Source organism: Vespa crabro, chromosome 9 (genome assembly GCF_910589235.1).
Source record: "Vespa crabro chromosome 9, iyVesCrab1.2, whole genome shotgun sequence".
Classification (NCBI taxonomy): Eukaryota; Metazoa; Arthropoda; class Insecta; order Hymenoptera; family Vespidae; genus Vespa; species Vespa crabro.
In genome coordinates, this window is record NC_060963.1 from 5750213 (window position 1) to 5774458 (window position 24246).

General features: G+C 27.9%; 4 protein-coding genes across 17 annotated transcripts; 2 read left to right on the top strand and 2 right to left on the bottom strand.

Annotated features, from left to right (window-relative positions):
- Positions 1 to 32: 32 nt before the first annotated feature.
- LOC124426662 (zinc finger CCHC domain-containing protein 8 homolog) lies at positions 33 to 4840 on the top strand. 2 transcript variants are annotated; one of them, XM_046968635.1, is made up of 8 exons: positions 33 to 120; positions 375 to 676; positions 987 to 1227; positions 1316 to 1626; positions 1712 to 1925; positions 2009 to 2189; positions 2282 to 2430; positions 2503 to 4840. In XM_046968635.1, the coding sequence occupies exons 2-8, from the start codon at positions 378 to 380 to the stop codon at positions 2950 to 2952; spliced, it is 1845 nt and encodes a 614-aa protein (XP_046824591.1). In that variant the 5' UTR covers positions 33 to 120; positions 375 to 377; the 3' UTR covers positions 2953 to 4840. The 2 variants fall into 2 exon arrangements, with proteins under 2 accessions (XP_046824591.1, XP_046824590.1); XM_046968634.1 differs by having other exon boundaries at positions 50 to 676.
- Positions 4841 to 4985: 145 nt separating this feature from the next.
- Positions 4986 to 8489, bottom strand: LOC124426679 (small integral membrane protein 14). Of its 6 annotated transcripts, none has more exons than XM_046968678.1 (7): positions 8387 to 8489; positions 7346 to 7444; positions 6613 to 6782; positions 6313 to 6427; positions 5638 to 5692; positions 5373 to 5524; positions 4986 to 5150 (listed from the first exon to the last, which is right to left on the bottom strand). In XM_046968678.1, the coding sequence occupies exons 4-7, from the start codon at positions 6382 to 6384 to the stop codon at positions 5106 to 5108; spliced, it is 324 nt and encodes a 107-aa protein (XP_046824634.1). In that variant the 5' UTR covers positions 6385 to 6427; positions 6613 to 6782; positions 7346 to 7444; positions 8387 to 8489; the 3' UTR covers positions 4986 to 5105. The 6 variants fall into 6 exon arrangements, with proteins under 6 accessions (XP_046824634.1, XP_046824635.1, XP_046824636.1 ...); XM_046968679.1 differs by having other exon boundaries at positions 6609 to 6782; XM_046968680.1 differs by lacking the exon at positions 8387 to 8489 and adding an exon at positions 7669 to 7872.
- A 586-nt stretch (positions 8490 to 9075) lies between these two features.
- Positions 9076 to 16639, bottom strand: LOC124426671 (calcium release-activated calcium channel protein 1). 4 transcript variants are annotated; one of them, XM_046968661.1, is made up of 4 exons: positions 12347 to 12418; positions 11970 to 12166; positions 10386 to 10514; positions 9076 to 10234 (listed from the first exon to the last, which is right to left on the bottom strand). In XM_046968661.1, the coding sequence occupies exons 1-4, from the start codon at positions 12372 to 12374 to the stop codon at positions 9707 to 9709; spliced, it is 882 nt and encodes a 293-aa protein (XP_046824617.1). In that variant the 5' UTR covers positions 12375 to 12418; the 3' UTR covers positions 9076 to 9706. The 4 variants fall into 4 exon arrangements, with proteins under 4 accessions (XP_046824617.1, XP_046824619.1, XP_046824618.1 ...); XM_046968663.1 differs by lacking the exon at positions 12347 to 12418 and adding an exon at positions 16412 to 16639 and having other exon boundaries at positions 9275 to 10234; XM_046968662.1 differs by lacking the exon at positions 12347 to 12418 and adding an exon at positions 15000 to 15374 and having other exon boundaries at positions 9275 to 10234.
- Positions 15468 to 24185, top strand: LOC124426668 (SEC14-like protein 2). Of its 5 annotated transcripts, none has more exons than XM_046968646.1 (11): positions 15468 to 15593; positions 18742 to 18850; positions 20726 to 20795; positions 22338 to 22381; positions 22535 to 22652; positions 22728 to 22937; positions 23087 to 23167; positions 23254 to 23453; positions 23536 to 23681; positions 23744 to 23895; positions 23966 to 24185. In XM_046968646.1, the coding sequence occupies exons 1-11, from the start codon at positions 15580 to 15582 to the stop codon at positions 24061 to 24063; spliced, it is 1242 nt and encodes a 413-aa protein (XP_046824602.1). In that variant the 5' UTR covers positions 15468 to 15579; the 3' UTR covers positions 24064 to 24185. The 5 variants fall into 5 exon arrangements, with proteins under 5 accessions (XP_046824602.1, XP_046824607.1, XP_046824606.1 ...); XM_046968651.1 differs by lacking the exon at positions 15468 to 15593 and adding an exon at positions 16778 to 16915; XM_046968650.1 differs by lacking the exon at positions 15468 to 15593 and adding an exon at positions 18369 to 18599.
- Positions 24186 to 24246: the final 61 nt, after the last annotated feature.

Below are 24246 nucleotides of genomic sequence, written 5' to 3' on the forward strand. Positions count from 1 at the left end.
ATTATTATATTTATGTTGGCTATCCTGCATGTTGGTAAAGTCGGTAAAGTCAAACGTCTGTTGATTCAATCCAAAATGGCGGATAAAAAGTAACGCTAGTGGGAATAAAATTAAACAAAGGTATTAAATTAAATCAAAATAAGTGTAATCATTCTTTTTATTAATTCAGTTCGTAACGCATCGCGCATATTGTTTCTAATTGTTTTCGCAAGCTCTTCTTTTCGCATCGAGTTCCAAAAATTAAGATTATTGGCGCGCCATTGAATCTGTATTTGTAAACGTTATTAAGCAAGGACAAGATTAAATGTTTAAGTTAACAATATAAACACGATTAATGCAACTTCATAACAAATTGCAATTTGCATAAAATCAAGACAATGACCGATGGTACTACCTCTATGAATTCCACGATCACTATTGTGGATACCGACGATGAAGTGATAGAATTGGAAGAGAGCCAAAACGATATTGTAATCGTTCATGATAATGGCGAAAGTAAGGATGACTTCGAGACAAGAGAGAGCGATCTCTCAACGTGCGACGTTATCGGCGATTATAAGTTTATTGAGAAAACGCCAAACGTCAACGAAAACTTTGAAGCTTATCAACATGTAAAATCAACAAACAATTCCAAGCCTATGTTTAAGGTTATTTTTCAAAATGAAAATATAGCTCGGTGAGTTTCGATTCTTACTAAGAATGAACAACGCGTCGGTTTTGCATCAATATTTTTTTCTTTGCTCTTTTGAGAAAAAAAAAAAAACTACATAAGCTTTATTCCGTATCTTTCCATTCGAATCATGAATAATTTTGCTTCAATTTATAATTCATTTATCATTTTTTATCAATATATAATAAAAAATATGTTGTCTAGGACAGATCTGACATTTTGTATTTTACTTTCCTAAAGCATTTTGATGAGAGATCGATTCAAAACAATCGATACAAACAATGTTAAAAGTTCAAATATGTTTGTTATATTACAGGCAATATGAAAAAGAAATAAGACAATTCTTACAGGATTTGGTTTTGAAAACGTCTCAACAACTAACAGACAGTAGTTTCTCTAATATAATTTTAGAAATTTGGAACAAAACAAAAAACTGTGATCAACAATTATTAGAAGCTAGTACAGAAGGTGAAGATAGTAAAGATACATCATCTCTCTTTACTATTGATACGCAACCCACACTTAAAAGTAATGTGGATATCCCAAAATATAGAAAGGTATATTTTATAAAGTTTACAATAATGTATATATCCCACATCAGAAATATTTTTTATATGGTCCAAATTTAACAATATTTATTTGTAGAAATATAAAGGTGTAATTGATGAAGATAAAGAGGAAGAATTAGAGCCAGAGAAAAAAGATTCATGTGTTCGACAAATTTCATGTTTCAATTGTTCAGGAAATCATAATTTACGAGATTGTAAAATGCCTTGGAACATAGCTAATATAAATAAAAATCGGAAAGAGCTTAGTATGAGAAATAATAATAGGGGTATTAGGTATCACTTAGATGACGATCAAAGATTCGGGCACATGATTCCTGGACAAATTAGTAAAGATTTGCGTATTGCATTGGGCCTCAAAGATTATGAATTACCTATGCACATTTACAAGTACATGCATTATGAAAAATAATCTCAAATTGTTTCTTAGGTTAATAACATTTCATTTATATGACAATTAATACATGTTTCATAGAATGAGGGTACTTGGTTATCCTCCTGGGTGGTTAGAAGAGGCACGTTTACAACATTCAGGATTATCTCTATTCAATTCAGATGGAATAGCAGAATTGGATCCTAATGATGAACCAGGTGAAATTGTTGCAGAAGAAGATAGAGATCGTTATGATATAAAAAAAATTTTTGACTATCCTGGATTTAATGTTCCACCTCCACCAGGTACTCATGATGTAAGCATTTTTATAATAATATTTGATAAACAAATTATTGTTAAATATTTTCAAAAAAAAAAAAATTCTGGTTTTTATAAAAGAAACTTAATCTATTATGGACTCCTGAAAAGCAAAGTTTTCATAGTAAAAAAAATATGTTATTCCATCTGAGTGGGAAGAAAGCGGCAGAGGGATATAAAAGAAAAAAATTGAAATCGAACATGTCTTTGATGAACGATTCACCTACAGTATCTAGTGATATGGAAATAGAAGATTTAAGTGGTAATTTCTTATCATTTTCGCTGATAATATATATCTTTTTTCCTAAATAATAGAAAAAAAATCAAGAAAATGTAACCTTATATTGTTTATAGGAACGGAGGGTTTAGTAGAATCGGTACCTATTAATGGACATTTTATACCACCTTTACCAAAAGATGTACCTATTAAACCACCAGAACCTCCATCCTCATTGTCAACATCGGAGCAATGTTTATTTGATTGTCAATCGCAAGATTCAGCTGTGAGTTCTACATTGTGTATTTGTTTGAAAAACTAACAAGAACAAATATATTAAACTTATGTATTTTTCTAGGATGAAAGTGCATCTTCATTGTCTAGGACAAATTCACCATCATTATCAGATCTTGAAAGCATGAAAAAACGATTACTTGTAGAACTTGAAGATTCTAGCTCGCAATCTAATCTTGATGCACCTATGAAATGCAGCTCTTTAAATTCTAGTATGAAATCAGAAGTACTTTTATCTTCCAATGAACACACACCACAATTCAATCGTTTTCAAAGTGCACACAGTATATTTAATACTAGTCAGGGAAGTATAAAATCAGTGGACTTTGGTACACCCATATTACAGAGTACTTCTACTTATAATAAGTTACCATCTTCAGAAAAATTTTCAAAGAACATATGTGATGTTATCAATTTTGAAAATTTACCAGACTCTACTGGTAAGTATGAACAAATCACAGGAGTTTTGCAAAAAGTACGAAGTACTTTGGCAAAATTGCATGAGGATTCGTGAAAATTATTTATCTATTAGATATCTTTCAGAATTGAAATGCTAATTGAAATGCTAATTGAAATAATTCCTATACCGATATAATTTGTTACATACAAAGTTTGTATGTAAATATTGTAATATAAATAATTTCAAGCATAATAGCGCATAATAATGTATTATAAACTATAATATAATTATGAATGAGAATTTCTTATCTGAATTCTGTAAAGATTACAAAAACTACTGTTAAAAGAAAGAAAAGAACCTGTTCAAACGTAGAATAACTAATCGATAAGTGTCTTTATAATTTAAACATAGAAAGTTATATCATATGTTCCATATGATCTGAACATTAGTTGACATAAATGATATGGTTTGCAAAATTTTTCTCGTATTCAGAATTCTATGAAAAAAATTCTTCATTTAATATGTAATATATTTTGCATAATCTTAGATCTATATGAAAAATCTACATTTATTTTCCATGGAATTAATACTCCTCTTAAAAGTACAAAAATGTGATAATCCGAATATTTTAGTTTATATATACATTAAAATATTTTATCGGATCACGATAACAAAATTAGCTTATTAAATCGGTTCTAATATAATTTCGATGATAACAGCATTTCAAAAATTAGTCATCTTTTGCATTTTCTAAATTATTCATTTTTTTCTTGTAAAAATGAATCCCTATGCATTTTAAAAAATTGTAAATTTGTTCATGTAGGATGTCAGATGAAATAAATGCCAAACAATATAGCAAAAAGAATATAAAAATTTTCTTGAAATTTTCGTATGAAACGTCAAATGAATGTGATAAACAATTTGATAAAAAATTATAATATTAGAAAAAAAATCATGTTTTATTAATCTTATTTTATAGATATAATAAGCATTCTTGTGATAAGTTTTTCAATATTTAAAATGTTCACAATTTTAAAATATTAAGATTAAATTGTGAACTAGCCAAATTTTCAAATTAATTGATTCGAGCTATTACTAAATAGCATTAGTATTCTAATGAAAAAATTGTTTGATATTTTTATTATCGTAATGTCGAAGGTATACGTGTAAAAATTCGAAACAATTTTTAAATTAAATAATTAAGAGTAAAGAAAAATATTTTTGGTATTTTTATTAGATGTTAAAAAAAAAAAAAAAAGAGGTTGTAGAAAAAAACTCCTCGCGTTATTTAGTCTTTACTATAGTTTGGCTACTATTTCAGTCGACACTTGTTTCAAGGCTACCTACGTACTTATATGAAATATAATATAAAAAAAAAAAATAAATAAACTTGTAAATATCTAGGTGCTCATTGAATCTTTTTTATATTTCTATAAAGATATTAAAACGTGAAATAAAGTTATTTTATTGTGCATTTTAATGTTAGATAATTAAATATGAAAAGTGACTTTATGTTGATATCATCGACAATATAATAATATAATAAGCAATATTAATAAACTTATACATTCTATCTTCTCATATATGTAAATTTTTATTAAATTACGGAAGAAAAAAAGTATTTATTAAAATATGTTCAGTCATCGTACATTTTTACAACTATCGTACAATTGGAATGGAAAGAATAATTTGCATAATAAATTTTTATGACAAAATAATTCCCTTATACTAATTATAAATACGCCATACCCATTGTTATACAATTGTGTTATAAAATATTAAACTTTGAGATGCCTTATTTTATCATAATTAATGCTAATATTTTACATAATTACTATATCCATTGTAATACACCATATGCGTCATAACATATACGTATAACATATGCGTCATCATAGAAGATGGTAAAATAATTAATTAGAATAAATTAACGATTCGCTGTGAACGAGCTGTTAATAGGAAGAAATGGAAAGAATAGAATAGAATAGAATAGAATATAAAATATAGTTTTATTAAAACTGCGTTCCCATATAAAATATAATATTATATCGTTTGATAATTAATACTGAATATAAATTTTTATAACATTTCATAATAAAAAAAAAGGGGGAGGGGGAGACAAAAACAAAAGAAAATGAGAAAAAAGATTTCAGATCATGAATCATCTGATTCATAATTACTCTTCCAATATTGTTACTTTCCAGACTTGATAAATCCAACTATGAGAGTAGAACAAAATTTCTCTAGACATCTACTCTTTCTGTTTTTTAATTTCCTGTAGGTGGTGGTGTTGGAGGATCATCGCTCGAACCCTATAAAAACATCTTTTCTATCTTATGTTTACAGAATTAGTTGAACTAATATTTAACTTTCATTAGTGAATATAAGTAACAGTATTTGAACAACAAAATATAAACTAATAAAATAATTAGAAATAAAAATTTGATTCTAATCTATCGATAATCATTATGAAGAGAATTTTCGATATTGATTACGTTAAATATTACGTTATTGACATAAACGCTATCACTTACGGATATATCGTTTCGATTTTTAGCAACATTGCTCCGCAATGATGCATGTCGAAGAGATCTTGGTCTGATAATATACATTAAAACAATAAATGCAAAGAATAAACATGTCATGAAAAAATTAGAAGATGGCTGTACAGGAAGCGGTCCTGGCACTAAAATAAAGAAAATGTTATGAATATAAAATAATTTGTAACGCACAAGCGCAATATCGTAAGAAACAAAAAAAAAAGAAAGAAAGAAAAAGAAAAAGAAAAAGAATACCTACACCTTGAGAAGCTAAAACATTCATTGTCTGTACAGTAATTTTGTGTTAGTCGTAACTGAAACAATATATTTTTGATAATGACACAGAAAAAAAAAATATTCTACTTTTGTTCATACTAATTTATAAAATTATAATATTCGCCGAAATTTGTCACCGACGATACATGTATTGCAACGATGAAAGAAAAAAAAAAAATAAATAAAAAATAAAAGGAAAAGAAAACATTCGAAGGACATTAAACGATATTATGCAAAGATCAACTAATTTTTCACATAAATCATATAGTGCAATGTAAACAAAAAAAAAAAAAATTCTGCATTGAGTAATTCGAACGCTACGCTTGAAATTATTTGCATTGCGATACGCGACAGAGATCCGACTGTGTCCATGAGATATATATATACATTATACATAAACCGTATCGTCATTTTATTAGTCATAATAATTCTCTTTGAAAGATAAATAATTGTAAACGTGTCGAATATTTTAAAATAATTTTCTTCAATAGATATCGTCAAATATTGATGAATTTTCATGACAATCAAAAAATACTTTTCTCAATCGATAACAAACATTTAAATAAAATCTTACAAATATTATCGAACGTTTCATATAGAAATATAGGATTATTTATTATTCATTCGTCATATTTAACGATAAGTAAATTCGACTTACGATAGAAAGTAGACGTTGCATGAGCAAGTCGTTAGGCCATATACATTTGCAAAGATCGGAATCGTCGCTCATTGTTAACAACACAGGTATCTTCGCGATGTCTCGAATTTAATTGCTGAAATTAAAATAAAAAACAAGATAGAAGGACAATATAAATAAAACAAATAAATTATGAACAATCAAAATATATGGGAAAAAATGAGTATTTATAAAAAAAAAAAAAAAGAAAAAAAAAGAATAAAAAAAATAAAAAATATAAAATAAAATTAAATAAAAATTAAATAAAAATCACGCACACACCAAAAGAGAAGAAATCCGACGTTACACTTTTTTTGTTTAACTTTCTTTTTTTTTTTTTTTTATTTTTTTATTTTATTATTTTATTATAATATCGCAATACTCGAACGTATGTATGTATTTATAGTGTACACGTATGTTATATGTCGCCTTACAGTCACCGTATGCACATTCTGAAAATTGAACACTTTCTATTACTTTTCTTATCAGTACGTGTGAAAAATAAACATATTCCACGAAAGCGGAAAAAATTTTATCGCTGAAAAGAATAGATATGTATATATATATATATAAACATATGATAATTTTCTAACGATAAATTTGCATTTTATCTAAAAATTGTGAAAACTATTTTAACTAGAACAATTTAAATGAATCATTCTATAAATATTTAAATGGACGAGAATATCAATATTTCTTTTTTCCTCATTACTTTCCTTATAATATTTTTTGACTTAATGATTATAAACTCGCTCTTTCTTAAGTTTTTCTACTTTGTTTAGTAAATAATACTAATCATAGAGTACATAAAAAGTTTTGTACCTTGCATCGAGTATTATATACATTTAAATGACAATAGATAAAAAAAAAATGACAGATTGAAAGTTTACTTGTAGGGGATTTCTTAGAACGAAGGATGAGGAAAAATACGTATAAAAACAAAACAAAACAAAAATTAATAACGAATAATAGCAAAAGAAAAAGAAAAAGAAAAAATAGAAAGAGAGAAAAATACCTAATGCCCTCTTAACTGTAACCTTGGAAGATGCGTGCAATTTCTGTTTGAATTATATGTCCTTGCATACGTCCTATCTGAGAGATGCGGGATTCGTTTCTATGAACAGACAATAGAAATCATTCGTATAATGAAGTCTTCTCGTTAATTTTCATGTAACATCGACGGATATGATTATTACATATGTACATATATACAAATATATATATATATATATATACACACACATGTATGCCACATGAAATTGATATAACAGCAGAAAAATGCGTAGTACTTATGCGTAGTACTTATAAGCAAATATGAACAGCATATATTAAACGCACCACACAATATTCGTTGATAGATATACGTAATAATACGTATATATATTTTTTTGTTAAAAAGTACAATAACAAAAAAAAAAGAGAGAAAAATCGAAGGAGAACGTTGGATCACGATCGTTACTTATAGCACTGTTAAGGAAAAAAAAAATTAGCGCAGAACGTAACCGCAATCGAGATACACGAGAGTGAAGTAGGTGAATTAGTGTGCGTGTGTATGTATGCATCAGAGAGAAAAAGTGCTGCAGTAGGAGTGGGGATAAAGAGAAGGACAAAGAGGAAATAATCACTCATACACAGTATCATAAATTCTTCTACATAAAATTTATAAGATTACGAGTGTTGCAAGATCTTTTTTATATTGGGAATCATAATATCCTATTTGTATAATTATGCATTTTACGTGTGATCTTATGCATTTTTATTTTATAAGAGTAACTATGAAATTGTGACGTAAGCTATAGCAGGATTGTTTAAGTAAATGTTCTGTTTAAAAAAGAATTCCATTTTTGCTGTATTATTATATTATTAAGAAACAATTGACACGCGGCATACATTCTCTCTCTCTCTATCTCTCTTTCTATCTATCTCTCTCTCTCTCTCTCTCTCTCTCTCTCTCTCTCTCTATTTATTTATCTATTTAAAAAAAAAAAAAATAAAACAATCTACTATTAAAATAAAGAATTTAATATACATCTAAATTTGATAATATTACACGAACCTGAGAACGTAGATCCTTTAATTGTCAACAAAATTCAGACGAGACACGATATTTACAAACAGCCGTCAGCCATTACATCTGTAGTGTCCTCCCTTCTATAGCACTAACATTATAAAAGTTTTTGGACAAGCAATGAATGAACCAATAAGAAGTACGCTAAATGTGATGTAATTTATTATTTTTATATAAATGTTTATCAAGAAACGTCAAATCAATACAATAATGAGACATTTTGTTATAAATTAATTTATAAAGTTTAAATCGTTTCAAAATAATTATTATTAAAATTTCTTTCTTGTTTGATATATTTTTGACCAATCAGCGTTTTGCAAATAATTATAATACACACACACGTCAAAACCAAATCTCATTGCCAACTTACGATTATAAAAATGTTGCGCTTGTCGGTGGCTCAGCAGCGCTACTTCTCTAAAACTAAAATTAATTTATCGTCGATAAAACAGCGAGAGAGCTTGTACTATTCACTATAATCGTTATAGATCTTCTTCCTTAGCATTGATAAATTAAATAAAATTAATTAATGTATGTAGTCAAGTATTTACAGAGTTTAATTAAATTCGTTAGAAAATTGAAGGGCATTAATTTATATCTAGAAAGAAAATAATTTTAAGAAAATTGTAAATTATTATATAAAAATAAATGAAATAATTTTTATTAAGATGAAGAGATTTCATTATATAATTCTTTCTTTATTTTCAACTTTTAATAAAATCGATACTTACGTTATATATGCGAAAAGAGACGAGAGAAATCTAAAAGGTAAAGAAGTTACAATATCTTTTCATATCTTTATCATTTATAAACACGATATAATAGTATTAATAATAGGAAATTTTGTTCGTACCCTTCGCATAAATGTCATGTTAATTAAATCATTTTGATTATTTAATAAAGTAAATTATTCTATAAGCGTTTTTCAAAAAATCACAAAAATTCATATAAAAAACTTTTATAGGATTTCGAGTATCCAGTGAAACACATTTACATACGTACGTAATTATTTGTTATTTCCCTAAAGTTCTCCCACCAAACACATTCTAGGAAGATTATGGATATTTCACATACATAGTCCCAAAAACTCGAAAATAATAAAAGAAGTTGAAAGAGCTGTTTACTTTCGTTATTCTTAAAAACGATAATTAGTATATACATATATGTACGATTCTGATCTACGGTAACGCTCAGTAAAAAAAATGTAATTGGATGAGGGGAAAGAAAATGATTGTAAAAAATCGATGAAATCCTTTCCACGTCACAGACGCTTCAATGGTATTTTCTTCAAAGTCGAAGTACTCGATATCACACAACGTGTGTTACACCGGATTGTAATAAGTTTATACCGTTTCTACCTTCGGTATCTGTTGATTCGATCTGCTCTTTGAGCAATTCGAGTTCTCTTATACCGGATACTGTAACCTCGTATTTATGAGCTACCAAACTACGATAAAAGTGTATCGCAAAAGCGAGGAAGATTATCAATACTGGTATTAACACTATACAGGCCGACCATGCGGCAACCTGAGAAAAATCGTAGAACTTTACCCAACAGAGAATCGCTATCTCTAATAGAAATAGAAGTAAACCAAGTAAAGTGGAGAACGCCCATGCTACCTCGATGTACCAATGGAGACGTTCGTGTGGCGATTCGTGTACAAGACTTATGCTGTGTAAGTTACAGACCGCTTCGATATTCGGTAGAATACACGTCGATATCATCAACGCCAACATGTGAACAGCCACTAGTAACGTCGTACAAACTGCGAAAGCAATTAACATCTCCGAAGGAACTTTTGTATCAGAGTTTAGTTGTACCTCCACCATAGCAACCTATTGACAATTATAATATTCATATTCTTTATTGTCTACGTTTAACTATGATTTAATATACATATAAAAAAAAACAAAAACACAAAATTAAAACTATAAGAATGATATACATATATTATAATAAATGTTAAAGAAAATATTCTTGTCATACCATAGCGAAACCCGAGAGCAATGCCGAGGTTTTGCTGGACGCCTTCAATTTCGCTCTGCTCAGCTGCAATTTTCTCCATGAGAGATAACCCGGTGTGTGAAGGCCATCACCCGACTGCGACATCTTCGACTAATCAATCGAAAGACATGGAAAAAGAAAAAAACGAGAAATTCATTCGTTCATGGTAGAATGTAATTAATTGTTTTTTTTTGTCTCGCTGTACAGAATTCCTATTTTGTATTTTTCATTCACACTCGAATAACTTCTACTTATACCAAGATAATCGACCTATCGTTTGCGGATATGACAAGTGCAAGAGGCTCGTAAAGAAGCATGAAAACATACCGAAAGTTGTTATCAACGCCGGTGCGAGGAACTTGCCAAAAGTCCCGCGTAGGATAGAAAAACCAACGGGAATGCTGAACGAAAGAAACAATAAGAACGAAAGATATTAATGAAATAATTGACTAGGAAAAGGAAAAGGGATTATCAAAACGCTGGGAAATCTGGCAAGAATGAAGACTAAGTGTGAGAAAGGAAGTGAGAAACGAGACTACATCTAACTTTACGCTTATTATACATGACACAATGTTTTTTTTTATGTGTGTGAACGTTAATCCAGGAATGATCTTCATCGTTTTTTTTTTTTTTTTTTTTTTTTTAATTGCTTCTTAGTTGTTATTAAAATTGTTCCCTCTAACGATTTTTTTTTTTTATCAATTTGGCACTTTTGATATATCTAAACTTTTTTTTATTTACATCAATGATTGTGTTGTATATCAATTGTACTAACTCGTTCCCAAAAAATGATATTTTTCAATACTTTTCCAATGTTCTTTTTCGTTAAAATAGAAAAAAAAAGATATTGAAAATCGAAAAAATATTGAGCTCAAAATATTGCACACACGACACGACTAATACATATATCATGTGTTTCTTTTTGTTTCTGTGATCGACCGATCCAGATTACGAAAGGAAGAAGAAAAAGATATGTATTACGTTAAATTGGATTTGGATTGAAATAAAACACATTAACACGTATGCACTTCGTTACGTTGTACTAATTATGAAAGCGTGCAAGTCATAAGCGATTATCAAGATCATACGAAGGCCTCCAAAAGGTAGTTGAATTTTTTAGAGCTTCCATATGAATATTCGCTAACCCAAATAACCGAATTAAATCAGACCTCAAAGTACACTTTATTTTTATCTGCGAAACAAGAAAATAAACTCCGTATGTCTATCTTTAATGTTTTTTATAATTACGAAAAAAAAAAAAATATATAGAAATATAAAAAATTATAATAATAATAATAATAATAATAATAATAATAATAATAATAATAATAATAATAATAAAACCTTTCTGATCCTATAACCGATGGTTATACGATTTCATAAATATAAAGCAATATTCCATATGAATTTAAAACGAACTCACATGATGCGATATGGTTGATAAAATATGGAAGAAATGATCTATATTGTTAAAAAACTAGTAAAAGTCTAGAACGAGTTCGTACGTACGAAAACATACGTATCGAAAGAGAAATATAATGATTTTTAAAAAGAACGTCGACCAACCTGAAAATCGTAGAATCTTTTATGATAGCAATGCTCATTAGCGTTTCGTGTGTGTAAATGACCCACGTTTACGTGGATAGGTAAGTGGGAGGAGGGGAGTCCGGCTCCGTTCTCGCCACCAAACACTGAATTGCGTCCAGTGCTCGTCGACCATACGGACATTAGGCTCGATAATTCTTCTGCGTCCTCGATCCACGCTGTAAAAAAATACGAGATGCGATGTACGTGAAGATTTCAAATGTTATTTTTAATTATTAATTAATAACGGAAGTATAAAATATATATATATATAAAGAGAGAGAGAGAGAGAGAGAGAGAGAGAGAAAAGAAAAGAATAAAACAAAATAATAAAAAAAAGGAGTAATGATCGTTTTTACGTATAAAAATTATATGCTTTATCAGCATTAAAAAGTTTCTGCTTGAAAGCACATGTTTGTAGCCAATTGACTCGCGCAGCTGATACTTTAATGGAGACGCATAACGTTCACGCCTCGTTACATACTCTACACATACAGTAAATCACAAAAACATTCAGAGATCTTCTGAATTAAAAAAATTTTTATTAGTATACTCAATAAAGAACGTTATAAATATACGAATAGATTTGACAAAATAAATCGAATCTTATGGAATAATATATGTGAAGAATTGAACAAAAATTGAAATACTTCGAATATTTTTCTAAAGTGATTTACTTGTCTAATGTCGTTAATATCGTCAATGATTAAATCTTTAAAGATTATAAAACGATCTTTTAAATCATGATGAAATGTCGAATTTTATGATATAATGATTATTTTATATGTTGGAATAAAAAATGCAATTTCTTATTTTTTATTTTTATTTATTCTTTTGTCGCCTTTTTTTTTCTTTTCATTAATCATATGTACTTCACGTAATAACATTAATATTTCCATATCTATTCAAAAATTCATACTTTCTTCTCCGGTCAAAGTAAAAAAAAAAAAATGGGGAGAAAAAAAGAAAAAAGAAAAAAGAAAAAAGAAAAAAGATTCGATTTCAAAAGATATCTGAATATTTTTGTGATCTACTGTACATAATATTATCCCGTAGGTTTTGTCATATATCTAACATACGTCGATCGATTTGTTCTTGAAACATCGAATGATGCAGCTTAATCATTGCGATTGTTGATAATAAATATTCGGAATTTTATAATTTTATATCGCATTTTTTCTGTCGTCTGAATGTATAAAAATATGTTTAATTAATCTTGTAATAGCATAAATATATACGGATCGTTTCTTCTACAAAAATAACTTTCTCAGATAACTTGATATTCGATTAATCGATTTTCTAATGTAAATAATTTCAATACATATATCTTGATATATAAATTGGTGTCATTTTTCTTTCTGTTATTTAAAAAAAAATTTTCCTTTTAATGAAATCCGAAGATATTTATTATTTCTCATGCGTTACGTAAACAGCCCATGTTAAAAAAAAAAAAGAAAAAAAATAAAAAAAAAGAAAAAAAAAGAAAAAAAAAGAAAAAAAGAAAAAAAAGAAAAGATAAGAAAAAAAAGAAAAAAAAAAGTTAAGAAAAATGAAAAAATAATAATACGTATATTCTTTTATCTCTTCACTGCGAGTGTTTATTAAAACATCTCTTTTCCATATACGTACATTATTTCCAATAAATTGGTATACAGATTTTTATTTATTTTATTATTTATTATTTAACTTAATACATATTACGTATTATATTATATTAAAATAAAATTAAGGAAATTACATGAATTATTATCTCATCGGTTCGATTAGATCAAACCGGTTTCATCGTATATGTACGATTATATCATTGAAAAATTGTTGAATAGAAAATACAAAAATAGTATTATATTGGATCGATTTGTCAATATTAAAGAAAATTATGCATGCTATTAATGGTCGTTGGTATATACTACGAGACATTTTAAGTCTTTAATATTCGATTATTATCGAGTCGATGCACATGTTTTTCAAGGCATCTAACTTTCCATATAAACATTATTCGTCTACACATATATATTTCCTAATGAAAGATTCCGTAAAATGAATTTATCTACACTCGGACAATATCAATTTTTTTTGTTCTGTTCTTCAGTTTATTTATTTCTGATGAGACACACATAACATCGACATAAATATAAACGCATTTGTGTATGATCACGTACGATGTAACAAGGACGAACGTAGAAGGACGAAAGATTCGTGTCAGAGAGAGAGAAAGAGAGATAAACAGAGAGAGATAAACAGAGAGAGAGAAAGAGAGAGAGAGAGAGAGAGAGAGAGACACGTGAGAAGAAAATTCATTTCGATCTCCTTTTGTCACATTTATGTGAAAAGTTTCTCACGATGCACGCTCACTAACACATATTTAATAATACAAACGTTGCCAATAACACTAAAAATACAAAGTGAAAATAAGAGAGACAGAAAAAGAGAGAGAGAGAGAGAGAGAGAGAGAGAGAAAGAGAGAGGAAGAGTAAGTATGTGTGTATATTTGTATGAGCACGTTAAATGTACCTAACTTTTCCTTTACGCCGGCTCGCGTACCAAATTAAATCACGATTAAAACGGTCCAAGAGTTCTACTATCGATGTTGACGATCATGATGATATATGTCTCTTTGAAATCATCGAGTTTCTATTTTTTAAATTTGAAAAAACAAATTGGACGCGTTAAAAAATATTTCTATATTATTTTCAATAACAAAAATGGCAGACTGTTATACAACGATAACTGTGCGTATCTAGCTATAGATTGTAAATGAAAAATAAACATGGGGCAGTATATATTGGTACGAACGATTTTATTATCGCGAACAAACTAACGAAACGTTTGAATAAATATTGAAAAAAAAATTGTATTATTATTATCTTATTACAGTCGTTAACATCGTTTAATTATTGTTCGTAAATGTAAAACGAGTCACAAACGCAGAACTATATTTAGTAATAACAATGTCAAAAAAGGTTACTAGGTTATCTTTAAAAAATATTATGACACATATACATCGAAACATACCTTGAACCCAATGGTCACAGGCTCCAACGATGAATCGTGTGTCTTCATGGCATCCGCGAATTCGCTTCTCTCTTTCACGCGTTTCCACGTATACATATATATACAAAAAAAAAAAACAGAACTCGGACGAATGGCTACGTCGTGTGTAAATATAAATAAAATTTTTGTTAAAATAGACTTCATATAAAGGACACGATCAGTTTTAATAGATTTCACATCGTTTTTGAAGGAAATATATAATATTATAAAAGAATCGAAAAAACCTACTCCAACCCACTTACTACTACAACAGATGTTGATATACTGAAGGCTAAAGAGCCGCTCGAGCGCATCGTGTACCGAACGTTGCCGAATGTCAACGAAGATGGCCGACTGGTAAAACGAACTCGTACCCGGCAAATCTATATAAGAGTCAAACGATTCGCGATGGACAATGTTATTTTGTCGTTTGGTGTTCTTTCTCGCGCTAGACAATGACCAATTATGAAATGCGAAGATGTCTGGAGCTTACCAATGATTATACGTATCCGGTTATATGTAATGAAACGTTAGAACGTCATATCTTTTTAGAAATCTGAATATGTGTATACGAACGTAAGTATATGTGTGTATGTGTGTGTGTTATGTTACATGCACACATTTTTATATATTATACGAATAGTAAACAATGCACATTAGCATAACATGATAATGAATCATTCAGCATTACAAATTTAAAGAGTATTTTATTACTATACAAAATACATTTAAATAATTTTTATATTAGCAATATTTTTTCGCATCAAAAATAAAACGTTAGAAGAGATTACATGCTATATATTAAGAATTGAAAGATATATTTTTAGTATATATTTCTTATTTCATTACAAGATTAATTAGAGCCTACCTAACTTTGCTGCTTCTTTGACCAATGACATTACAAATGTTTCAAAGAATAATTCTATATGTTCATTATAATATGTTTATTATTTGAAATATCTATCTAATTAATACTTTGATATAATCCAAAATATCCATACAGATTCATAATAGATTTCTCATATAAGATATTAGATGTATAAATATATATCATGAGTCATCCTACTTAAATCAATACTCATTGATTTAATTAAAGTTACCATTATATAAACTTATTATTTGCTTGTAGGAATTTTTACTGTTATTTTTAATGAAATAATTTTGTTTTTCTAAAATATCTTTTTCATATCCAATGTCCATCCATAAATTAATTGACAACTGTACAAACTATTCAACAAGATAAGAAAAGCAAATTAAGGCACACGCTAATGAACTAACATATTTTAAAGAACTTATCAAATTTATACGAATTTATTGGAATTTTCAACATTTCTTATCATTCTAATCCTTGTTTAACAATTATAATAGAAATAATTGTTTAGAAAATTACTTACACTTCACACAATCTTCTTTCTCTTGGAAATGTAGTAGCAGTCCGTTGCTTGTGTATGTTAACGAAATCGTAATTTAGGTGCATTCTTCAAAACAAACTCATATATAATGTTTAACGTTTACTCGTTTATATTATGTTCACTCTTTTATTTGGTATATCACGAAGAGACCAATGAAAGGTAAAATTATAAGCGTAACTGCCATACCACAAAAGTTTCGCTGGTATATAAGAAGAGTTCGTTGAACAATATCGATTCTGAAAAGAATGCAGGTTCGGCGAATAAGAGGCAGTAATAGAAAGAATTTCCCCCACCATTTTTCGAGCAAGCATTTCTCCAAGCTAACTTGCAGTTAGTTGTTTGCGGTGTGAAAATGAGCAAGTAGAGAAAGCATATTGGCGTCGCTGTGATTGCAATGATTACCGAACATTACCGAATTATACCGAACCATACCGAACTGTAGGTATAGGTCATAGGTGATTGTACCAGTTTGTAAATACAGTACAGGTATGCGTCATATTCGTGAATAAGTAAATAAATTTAAAAAAAAAACGATGTTTTTCAATGTTCAACGTCTTTGATTCTTTTTCTCTGTTTTTTCAAAGTACATTTCCATAAGATTTTAACATAATCTTCGTTCTCGAAAAGTCAATAATAACTAAATTATAATAGCCAATGATCGTTTTATTTTTTTTGCGCTTTTATTCTTTTTATTAATGCAAAAAAAAAAATAACGTGTGAAGGATAAAAAAAAGAAAGAAGTAAGATACAGACAAAAATCAGGTTTGAGAATGTAAAATATTGATATTTCAATGAGAAAGAGGTTAAAGTAGAAAGGAGAGGAAATCAGGTTTTTCGAGACAGGCTATGTAATTATTTGGAAATAGAAGAAATATATGCAAATATATCCGATAAAAATTCCATAAATGTATAATTTTTATTATGCGTAATTATTGCAATTTAATATTTTATTTCTTTTTTCCATTTGTCAATCTCAATAATAAAAATTGACTCAATGAGAGATTTCATCGTTTCTTGCATAGATGGCAGTACTTGAAAAAGCTAAGATGATAACTCAAAAATTATAATTCCAATATCTTTAATACTAAATTAATTAATGTAATTATCGACGTGATATAATATATGTCATACTATTATTCTTATAATTTATTATATTAAAATGTTAATTCGATTGCAATAGAATAATTGAAGTAATAAACAAATACAATATCAACGTATCGTAATCGTTCATTTTTTTTTAGTTATAGAAAATCATTAGATCTTACTGTTGTAGCTATATCAATGAATATTTTAATTCAAATCTGATCGATCAATTAGAGCTACGAAGAGCATTAGAGCTATTCTGTTGTGAACAATACACATTGAATATGAAGAAAACAGATTTTAAAATATTTTTTATCTGGTATTTTTATTTACTTTTGACTATCTAAATTTATTATGCAAAATTGAAATTGCTTGTTATTCATAGTTAATTATCAAACGATCATAATGTTCCGTTAGATAATAATGTTCTGGAAATTTCAGTTAGATAATATTCGTATAAATAATTTATAAATTGTTAAGCTATATTTGCTACAAAAAAGTTCACCATTTTGTATCTGCTATTTTAATGTTTTACTATTTGATTTTATAAAAACTATGTACGATAATTGTCATACGACGTTCACCATATAGTAAACGATATTTTGAATTATTCAATTTTTGATATTATATTTGAATTCAGTTGAACTTAAAAAACTTTTGTATATGTACATTTATAATTTTCAAATTTTTTTTCTAAAATTTAAAAAGACTGTATCATGATACAATATACGCAATTTATAAATCTTAGAAACGGTAGAATTGAACGGTAGCTTTCGATAGCGAAAAGGTACCCCACCATGCTTGGCATCGAATGAACTGGAGGGAGCCAACGTTATATAGAATATTTCTTAGTAGATATTAAGTTGTCACGCGCAACACTTACTTTTCAGTTTTCTATTGACTCGCATCGAATAACAATCACATTCGAGTGCAGTTTTTTTTACTTTCTTTATCCACTACTTCATAGAGTGTTGTTGGGTTTCAAAAGTGATACGTAATCTTATGCATACGTAATCTCATAATACGTAAATCTTATCCATTTTTTCTCATTTGTTTCTTTTTCTTTTGTTTAATTTTATTTTTTATCGTAAGTATTGTTATTTTCTGACCGTAATCGATTAATTTCATTAAAACATTTATTAATTTTTTCTTTTTTTTTTTCTTTTTTTTTCTTTTTTTTGGAAAAATTGAGATATGATAATTTTTTGAAAGTTTTTTCGACGATTTAGTTTTTATAGATTTCAATATTGGTCACCATTTCGGGAAGGCCAACGCACAAAAATAAAAATGTCGACATCATTGAACTTACTGGACGATCAACGTTTCGCTTTGATGAAAGTAAGCTTATATTTATTTCATACTAACGCTAAAATTGATAAAAAAATCGAAGAAAGTTCTTCTCTATCTCTTTTTTGCTCTTTCTCTACCTCTCTCTTTCTCTCTCTTTCGTGAAACCGTTAGCATACGCTTCAAGCTGAAGATCACGTAGAATCGGTGATGTACGTGTACTCGTAAAAAGATATATTCGAATTCTTTTAAAGCTTATTTTTACGCGCGTAAAACAGATTATCGAGCCGCTTATTAATATATATATATATATATACATACATAAATTGAGTAAGGTCAGATAGGTCTTAAAAAATTCATTACAAAGTATAAAGGAAATATATTCACATTAAACAAACATAAGAATCATTTAATTATTATTCAGTGAATCAATTCGTTTGATGTATTTATGCATTTCTGTATTCTATATTACGTATATTACGTATATTATATAAAGTTTTTATCTATTCAAATAAATTTCTTAAGATCTATATCATATTTCTTTTGCAAAAGAATGTCTTGTTACAGTTTCACAATCGTAAGAAAATGCTATTCTTTGTGTATACTTTCTCGTTAGCAAAAAAAGAGAGAGAGAGAGAAAGAAAGAGAGAGAGAGAGAAGAGAGAGAAAGAGAAAGAGAGAGAGAGAGAGAGAGAGAAAGAGAGAGAGAGAGAGAGAGAGAGAGAAAGAGAGAGAGAAGAATAAGATTCATGAATAATATAATATCGACAAAAACATTTTAAACATTTTCTTGAAACGTCTTATGCAAAGATGATATTTTGATAGATCGTTTTCTTCGAATTTGGCATACATTAACAGTTAGTATAACTTTTAATCCATAATTTAATATATTTATTTTTAAGCTTTAAAAATGTTAATTGTAAACAAAATGAAAATGGTAGTTGAACGCAATTACAAAGAAAAATAGGTGCCGTGTAGAAAGCGTTTCGTTATGGCGAATAAATCTTCGTTTCGTACGTTCGCCGTGTTAGATTTAAAAAGATCTCTTTCTATAAGTATATAAAAGTGACCAATTTTATTCAACGTAAAACGGAAGAAAATTTACAGGAAGACGAAAAGCTTTCACTTGGTCACGAATCATTTTTCTAAATCGATCATAATGAAATATTTTTTTGTATGATTATTTACTGTCAATATTTTTCCGTAAGACTTTTTTTATTACAATTTATTGCCATGAATTATTTATGCGCTATTAATTACATATATATAGCCTTATAAAAACAAGAATTGTTATGTAAAATGTCATTATCATTAAAAAATCCAACTAAAAAGAAATTTATCAATATAATTATTGCTGTATAATTCATAACAGAAAATACTACATCAAACCGGGAAAAAATGAACTTTGTACAGTAGTAAATAAGTCATTTAGCAAATATGCTTTTATTATTTTATATATTTTTATATAAAATATTTTTCTTAATATATTATTGTAAAAAGATTTTTTTTAATTAGCCACTGTTTCTTTTTTTATTTTATTTTATTTATTTATTTATTTATTTTTTGTTTTTTTTTAACCAGGTTGTTATATAATCATTGAACTTTTTATATATTTAATTACATAGTAATTACGTAGTAAATAGAAGGGACAAAGGAAATATGTAAATTAAAAATAAGATTTTTATTATATCATCACGACAAGGATACTGTGCATGCTCTTCTAATTGAAGAATTTACTTCCAAAACCAAATAATGCAGATTAAAAAAAAGAAAAGAATACGGTTTTTTTAATTAAATTACCTAAATCGTTTAAAACATAATTATTTAAAAAACATAAATTACTAAAAATTAAATACTATTTTTTTATCGATGATATGAACAAATCGATTAGATCGATTCAATATTTAATTAAATAATGTGTTTTAGTTTAGACGAATCGTTGCTGATGTCCTGCAACCTCATCACGATGATCGTTTTCTTCTTCGTTGGTTACGAGGTAAGAGATGAATATTTTATTGATCGATTAATTGTGAAATCGTCCATAAGGAAATTGAAGCCACGATTGTTTCGAATAATATCTATAATAAACAAGATATAGAAGACGGAATACATATATTTGCTCATTAAAAACCGAGTTTCTATCGGCTCGTTTTAATGACGTTGGGTGATATCGAAAAGAGAGCACTAAAAGAAGATATTTAACTCAAGCTAGCTCATTATAACAACGGAATGTGCTGCGTAATAATCGGTCATTTAGCGAACTATCGCCGTGTTTGTGGCTCGTAATTTTGCGAAGTACCAGACTTTTGCTTTCATCATTGTTATTTCTTCCTTTCTAATCGTGAGATCGCGTTCACGTTTAAATAAAAATTTCAAATTTAACTAATTCTGTTGGAAGACTTTATTATTAGTTAGAAACTCGATTCCAACGTTGTCAACATAATTCATATTCGTCCGTTCCGCACAGTAAATATCTTTTTCATTCGAACTAAAAACAAAGCGTCTTTCTTCGAATCAAAAAACTTTGGAATTCGTTATGAATGATATTAACTCGTTATAGGAGGATATCGATATATCTTCCATTTCGATATAATTTTATTATATTGCGATTTTATGAGTTGTTGATGAGATATCTTGCATTTTCTATTTATCAATCAACAAGTTACGTCTTAGTAACGGTTAATAATTTTATCTGAATAAGTTCATGTAGATTATATCAAATACTGAATTCTTAATGTAAAATAAGATATAAAGATTTTTTTTTTCGAAATGATAAGAAATTATAAAGAAATAAAAGAGTTAATAGATTAAAAAAGAATCTTACCAGACACTACGAATATCAGTAATAGAAATTCATCCCATTACAAATGGGGAAAGAAGTAAAACACGTTATGTTTGTAATTTCATTTATTTGAATGGTTTACTGAATATCACACTTTAAAAAAAGTTTTAGTACATAAAAATTTATATTGATAACTCATATAATTTTAAAATATTCGTTAAAGATAAATATTCAGCATGACGAGGATTTTTAACTTTTAAAAAACTGTAAATAATTTAAAAATATTTGACACAGAAAAAAATAGCTGAAAAAAATAGATTAACAATAAAATGTCTGACCTGCAATATGTTAATATATCGACTATCGAACTAATTAGTTTTACATAAATCGATGCATTTATCTAATGATTTTTATTGTAAACTTAAAAATTTAAATAGATATAAAAGGAGAACTTATTATCATACTTTTAACATTAGAATGTAATTTTATTAAGAAATATATTTTCTGTCTTCTATATTACACGAAATATAATCTTTGCAATGCTCTGAATAGCCTGCGGAATTAAATATCAGTTTCTGGTGACCGTCCTAGTGTTCGACATATTAATGTTCGCTCGTTTTAAATAAAATTAAATAGATAAATAAATAAATTAATTAATTAAAATCTCTTAATGAAGAACTTTTATAAAACTATTCGTCGCTTTTTTTCTTTATAAAATCTTTATAAAATCTTTATAAAATTTTTATAAATTTCCAGCGAGAAGCTGGAACGTTACGGCGGCTGAGAAAATGCTGAGGAACGTGAGTACGAAATAAAAACGTCGATATAAATGAGATTTTGATGATTAATTAAAGAGATCCTTTTCTTCATGCCCTTTTTATAAAAAAAAAAGTACGTAAAAAAAACAACAATAGAAAAAAAAAACAACAAAAAATGTCCTTATTTCTGTTAAGTCATTGCAATGGCGAAAGCAATGGGAAGTTGACAAAATAGAAGAATGGGATGAACCGGAACTTATCAAAAATTATTTGCCACATGGTTTAAGTGGATTCGATAAAGAAAATGCACCAGGTATAATGCTACATAAATCTTTTTATAAATGAAACATTATTATCCTCACTATATATCTTAAATGTATTCTTCTAGTTGTTGTTGTACCTTTCGCCGGATTTGATATATACGGAACTCTTCACGTTATTACGAAAAGAGACGTTATAAAGAGTTTCATAAAATATTTGGAAAATTATTTAAGAATATGTAACGAACAAGTAAAAAAGCATGGTCCACTTGCTGGAAAAATAACTGTCATCTACGACATGGAAGGATTCAATTTGAAACAATACTTGTGGAGGCCAGGTAAAGCATTCAGGTAAAACCGTGAACTCTCTATGAAAGATAAAAGCCTACCTTTTATTGTAACATTTCTTTTAAATTACATCAATGTCATAAATCTTTTAAATATGTATATCGATGATTAATAAAAAAAAAACATTGTCATTTTTCAGCCGGTGAAGTTGTCATTAGCGCTATTCAAATGTACGAAGCGAATTATCCAGAAATTTTAAAAATGTGTTACATTATTAATGGTACGTAAACCAAAGTTATTGACATTTAAAGTTATTTACTTTTATTCAAATGAAATATTATCAATCAATTATTATTATTTTTGCAGCCCCGAAAATGTTCTCTTTTGCTTTTTCCGTCGCGAAAAGATTTTTGAACGAGTATACATTATCGAAAATACAAATTTTCAAAGCAGATCCAACAAAATGGAAACCTGCGATATTGGAACTAGTTCCAACCGATCAAATGCCTGCTCATTTCGGCGGCACTTTAAAAGATCCCGATGGGAATCCAAAACTCGTAACAAAGGTAACCATAATATCGATAATATTCTCTCTACTATTGTAATATTCTCTCTACTATTGTAATATTCTCTCTACATTTTTTTTAGATTTGTCAAGGTGGTAAAATACCAAAAGAAATGTACGCGGACAAAATGGAAAGTGATAAATCAACGGATTATACTACTGTCATTATTCGTAAAGGAGATAAGTTAGAACTTAGTTTGACTACGTCCGAAGAGGGATCTCTTTTAAGGTATACCTTTTAAATAAATACGTGTAACATAGAATGTAATAACATACTTCCTTGGGATACAGTTGGGATTTTCGCACAGAAGATTATGATATTAAATTTGGTATTTTGAAAGAGGATATGTCAGGTATGAAAACCGAAATTGTACCTATTACAAAAATAGCTTCGCACAAATTAAATGAAATAGGCGTTGTAACCTGTGATAAACCAGCTACATGTGAGTCATCATTATTAAAATTTTACATGCTATCATGTTATATATTCTTATTTATTTTCTTTTATTTTAGATTCTGTCATCTTTGATAATACTTATAGTGTCATGAGGAATAAAAAGATTCATTATTCTGTACGCATTTTACCACCATCGGAAGAATTAAAAGAATAAATGCCATAGAATAATATGTGAATATTATATAATAATATAATATGCAGTGAAACAATAGAATTATACATAAATGGTAACGGGATCTTACAATTGTATTAATAAAAAATATTTTTAAGATCAAATTTAGAAAGTTGTCTTTATAGTCTCTCTATTGAAAGTTGTCTGTCATAATAGTCTTGTCTA

Bases quoted from the DNA above. Each gene is read 5' to 3' on its own strand.
- LOC124426671 (XM_046968661.1), bottom strand. From the start codon at position 12,374: ATGCTGATAAAGCATATAATTTTTATAC. The intron at 10,515-11,969 runs GTTGGTCGACGT...TCGATTGATTAG, and splicing joins AAAGATTCTACGATTTTCAG to TCGAAGATGTCGCAGTCGGG. The intron at 10,235-10,385 runs GTATGACAAGAA...AATTGTCAATAG, and splicing joins TGCTCTCGGGTTTCGCTATG to GTTGCTATGGTGGAGGTACA.
- LOC124426668 (XM_046968646.1), top strand. The intron at 22,653-22,727 runs GTATAATGCTAC...GTATTCTTCTAG, and splicing joins CGATAAAGAAAATGCACCAG to TTGTTGTTGTACCTTTCGCC. The intron at 23,896-23,965 runs GTGAGTCATCAT...CTTTTATTTTAG, and splicing joins CTGTGATAAACCAGCTACAT to ATTCTGTCATCTTTGATAAT.
- LOC124426662 (XM_046968635.1), top strand. From the start codon at position 378: ATGACCGATGGTACTACCTCTATGAATTCCACGATCACTATTGTGGAT. The intron at 677-986 runs GTGAGTTTCGAT...GTTATATTACAG, and splicing joins CAAAATGAAAATATAGCTCG to GCAATATGAAAAAGAAATAA. The intron at 2,431-2,502 runs GTGAGTTCTACA...GTATTTTTCTAG, and splicing joins GTCAATCGCAAGATTCAGCT to GATGAAAGTGCATCTTCATT.
- LOC124426679 (XM_046968676.1), bottom strand. From the start codon at position 6,384: ATGAGCGACGATTCCGATCTTTGCAAATGTATATGGCCTAACGACTTG. The intron at 5,693-6,312 runs GTAAGTCGAATT...ATATTGTTTCAG, and splicing joins TGCAACGTCTACTTTCTATC to TTACGACTAACACAAAATTA. The intron at 5,151-5,372 runs GTAAGTGATAGC...ATGTTTTTATAG, and splicing joins AAAATCGAAACGATATATCC to GGTTCGAGCGATGATCCTCC.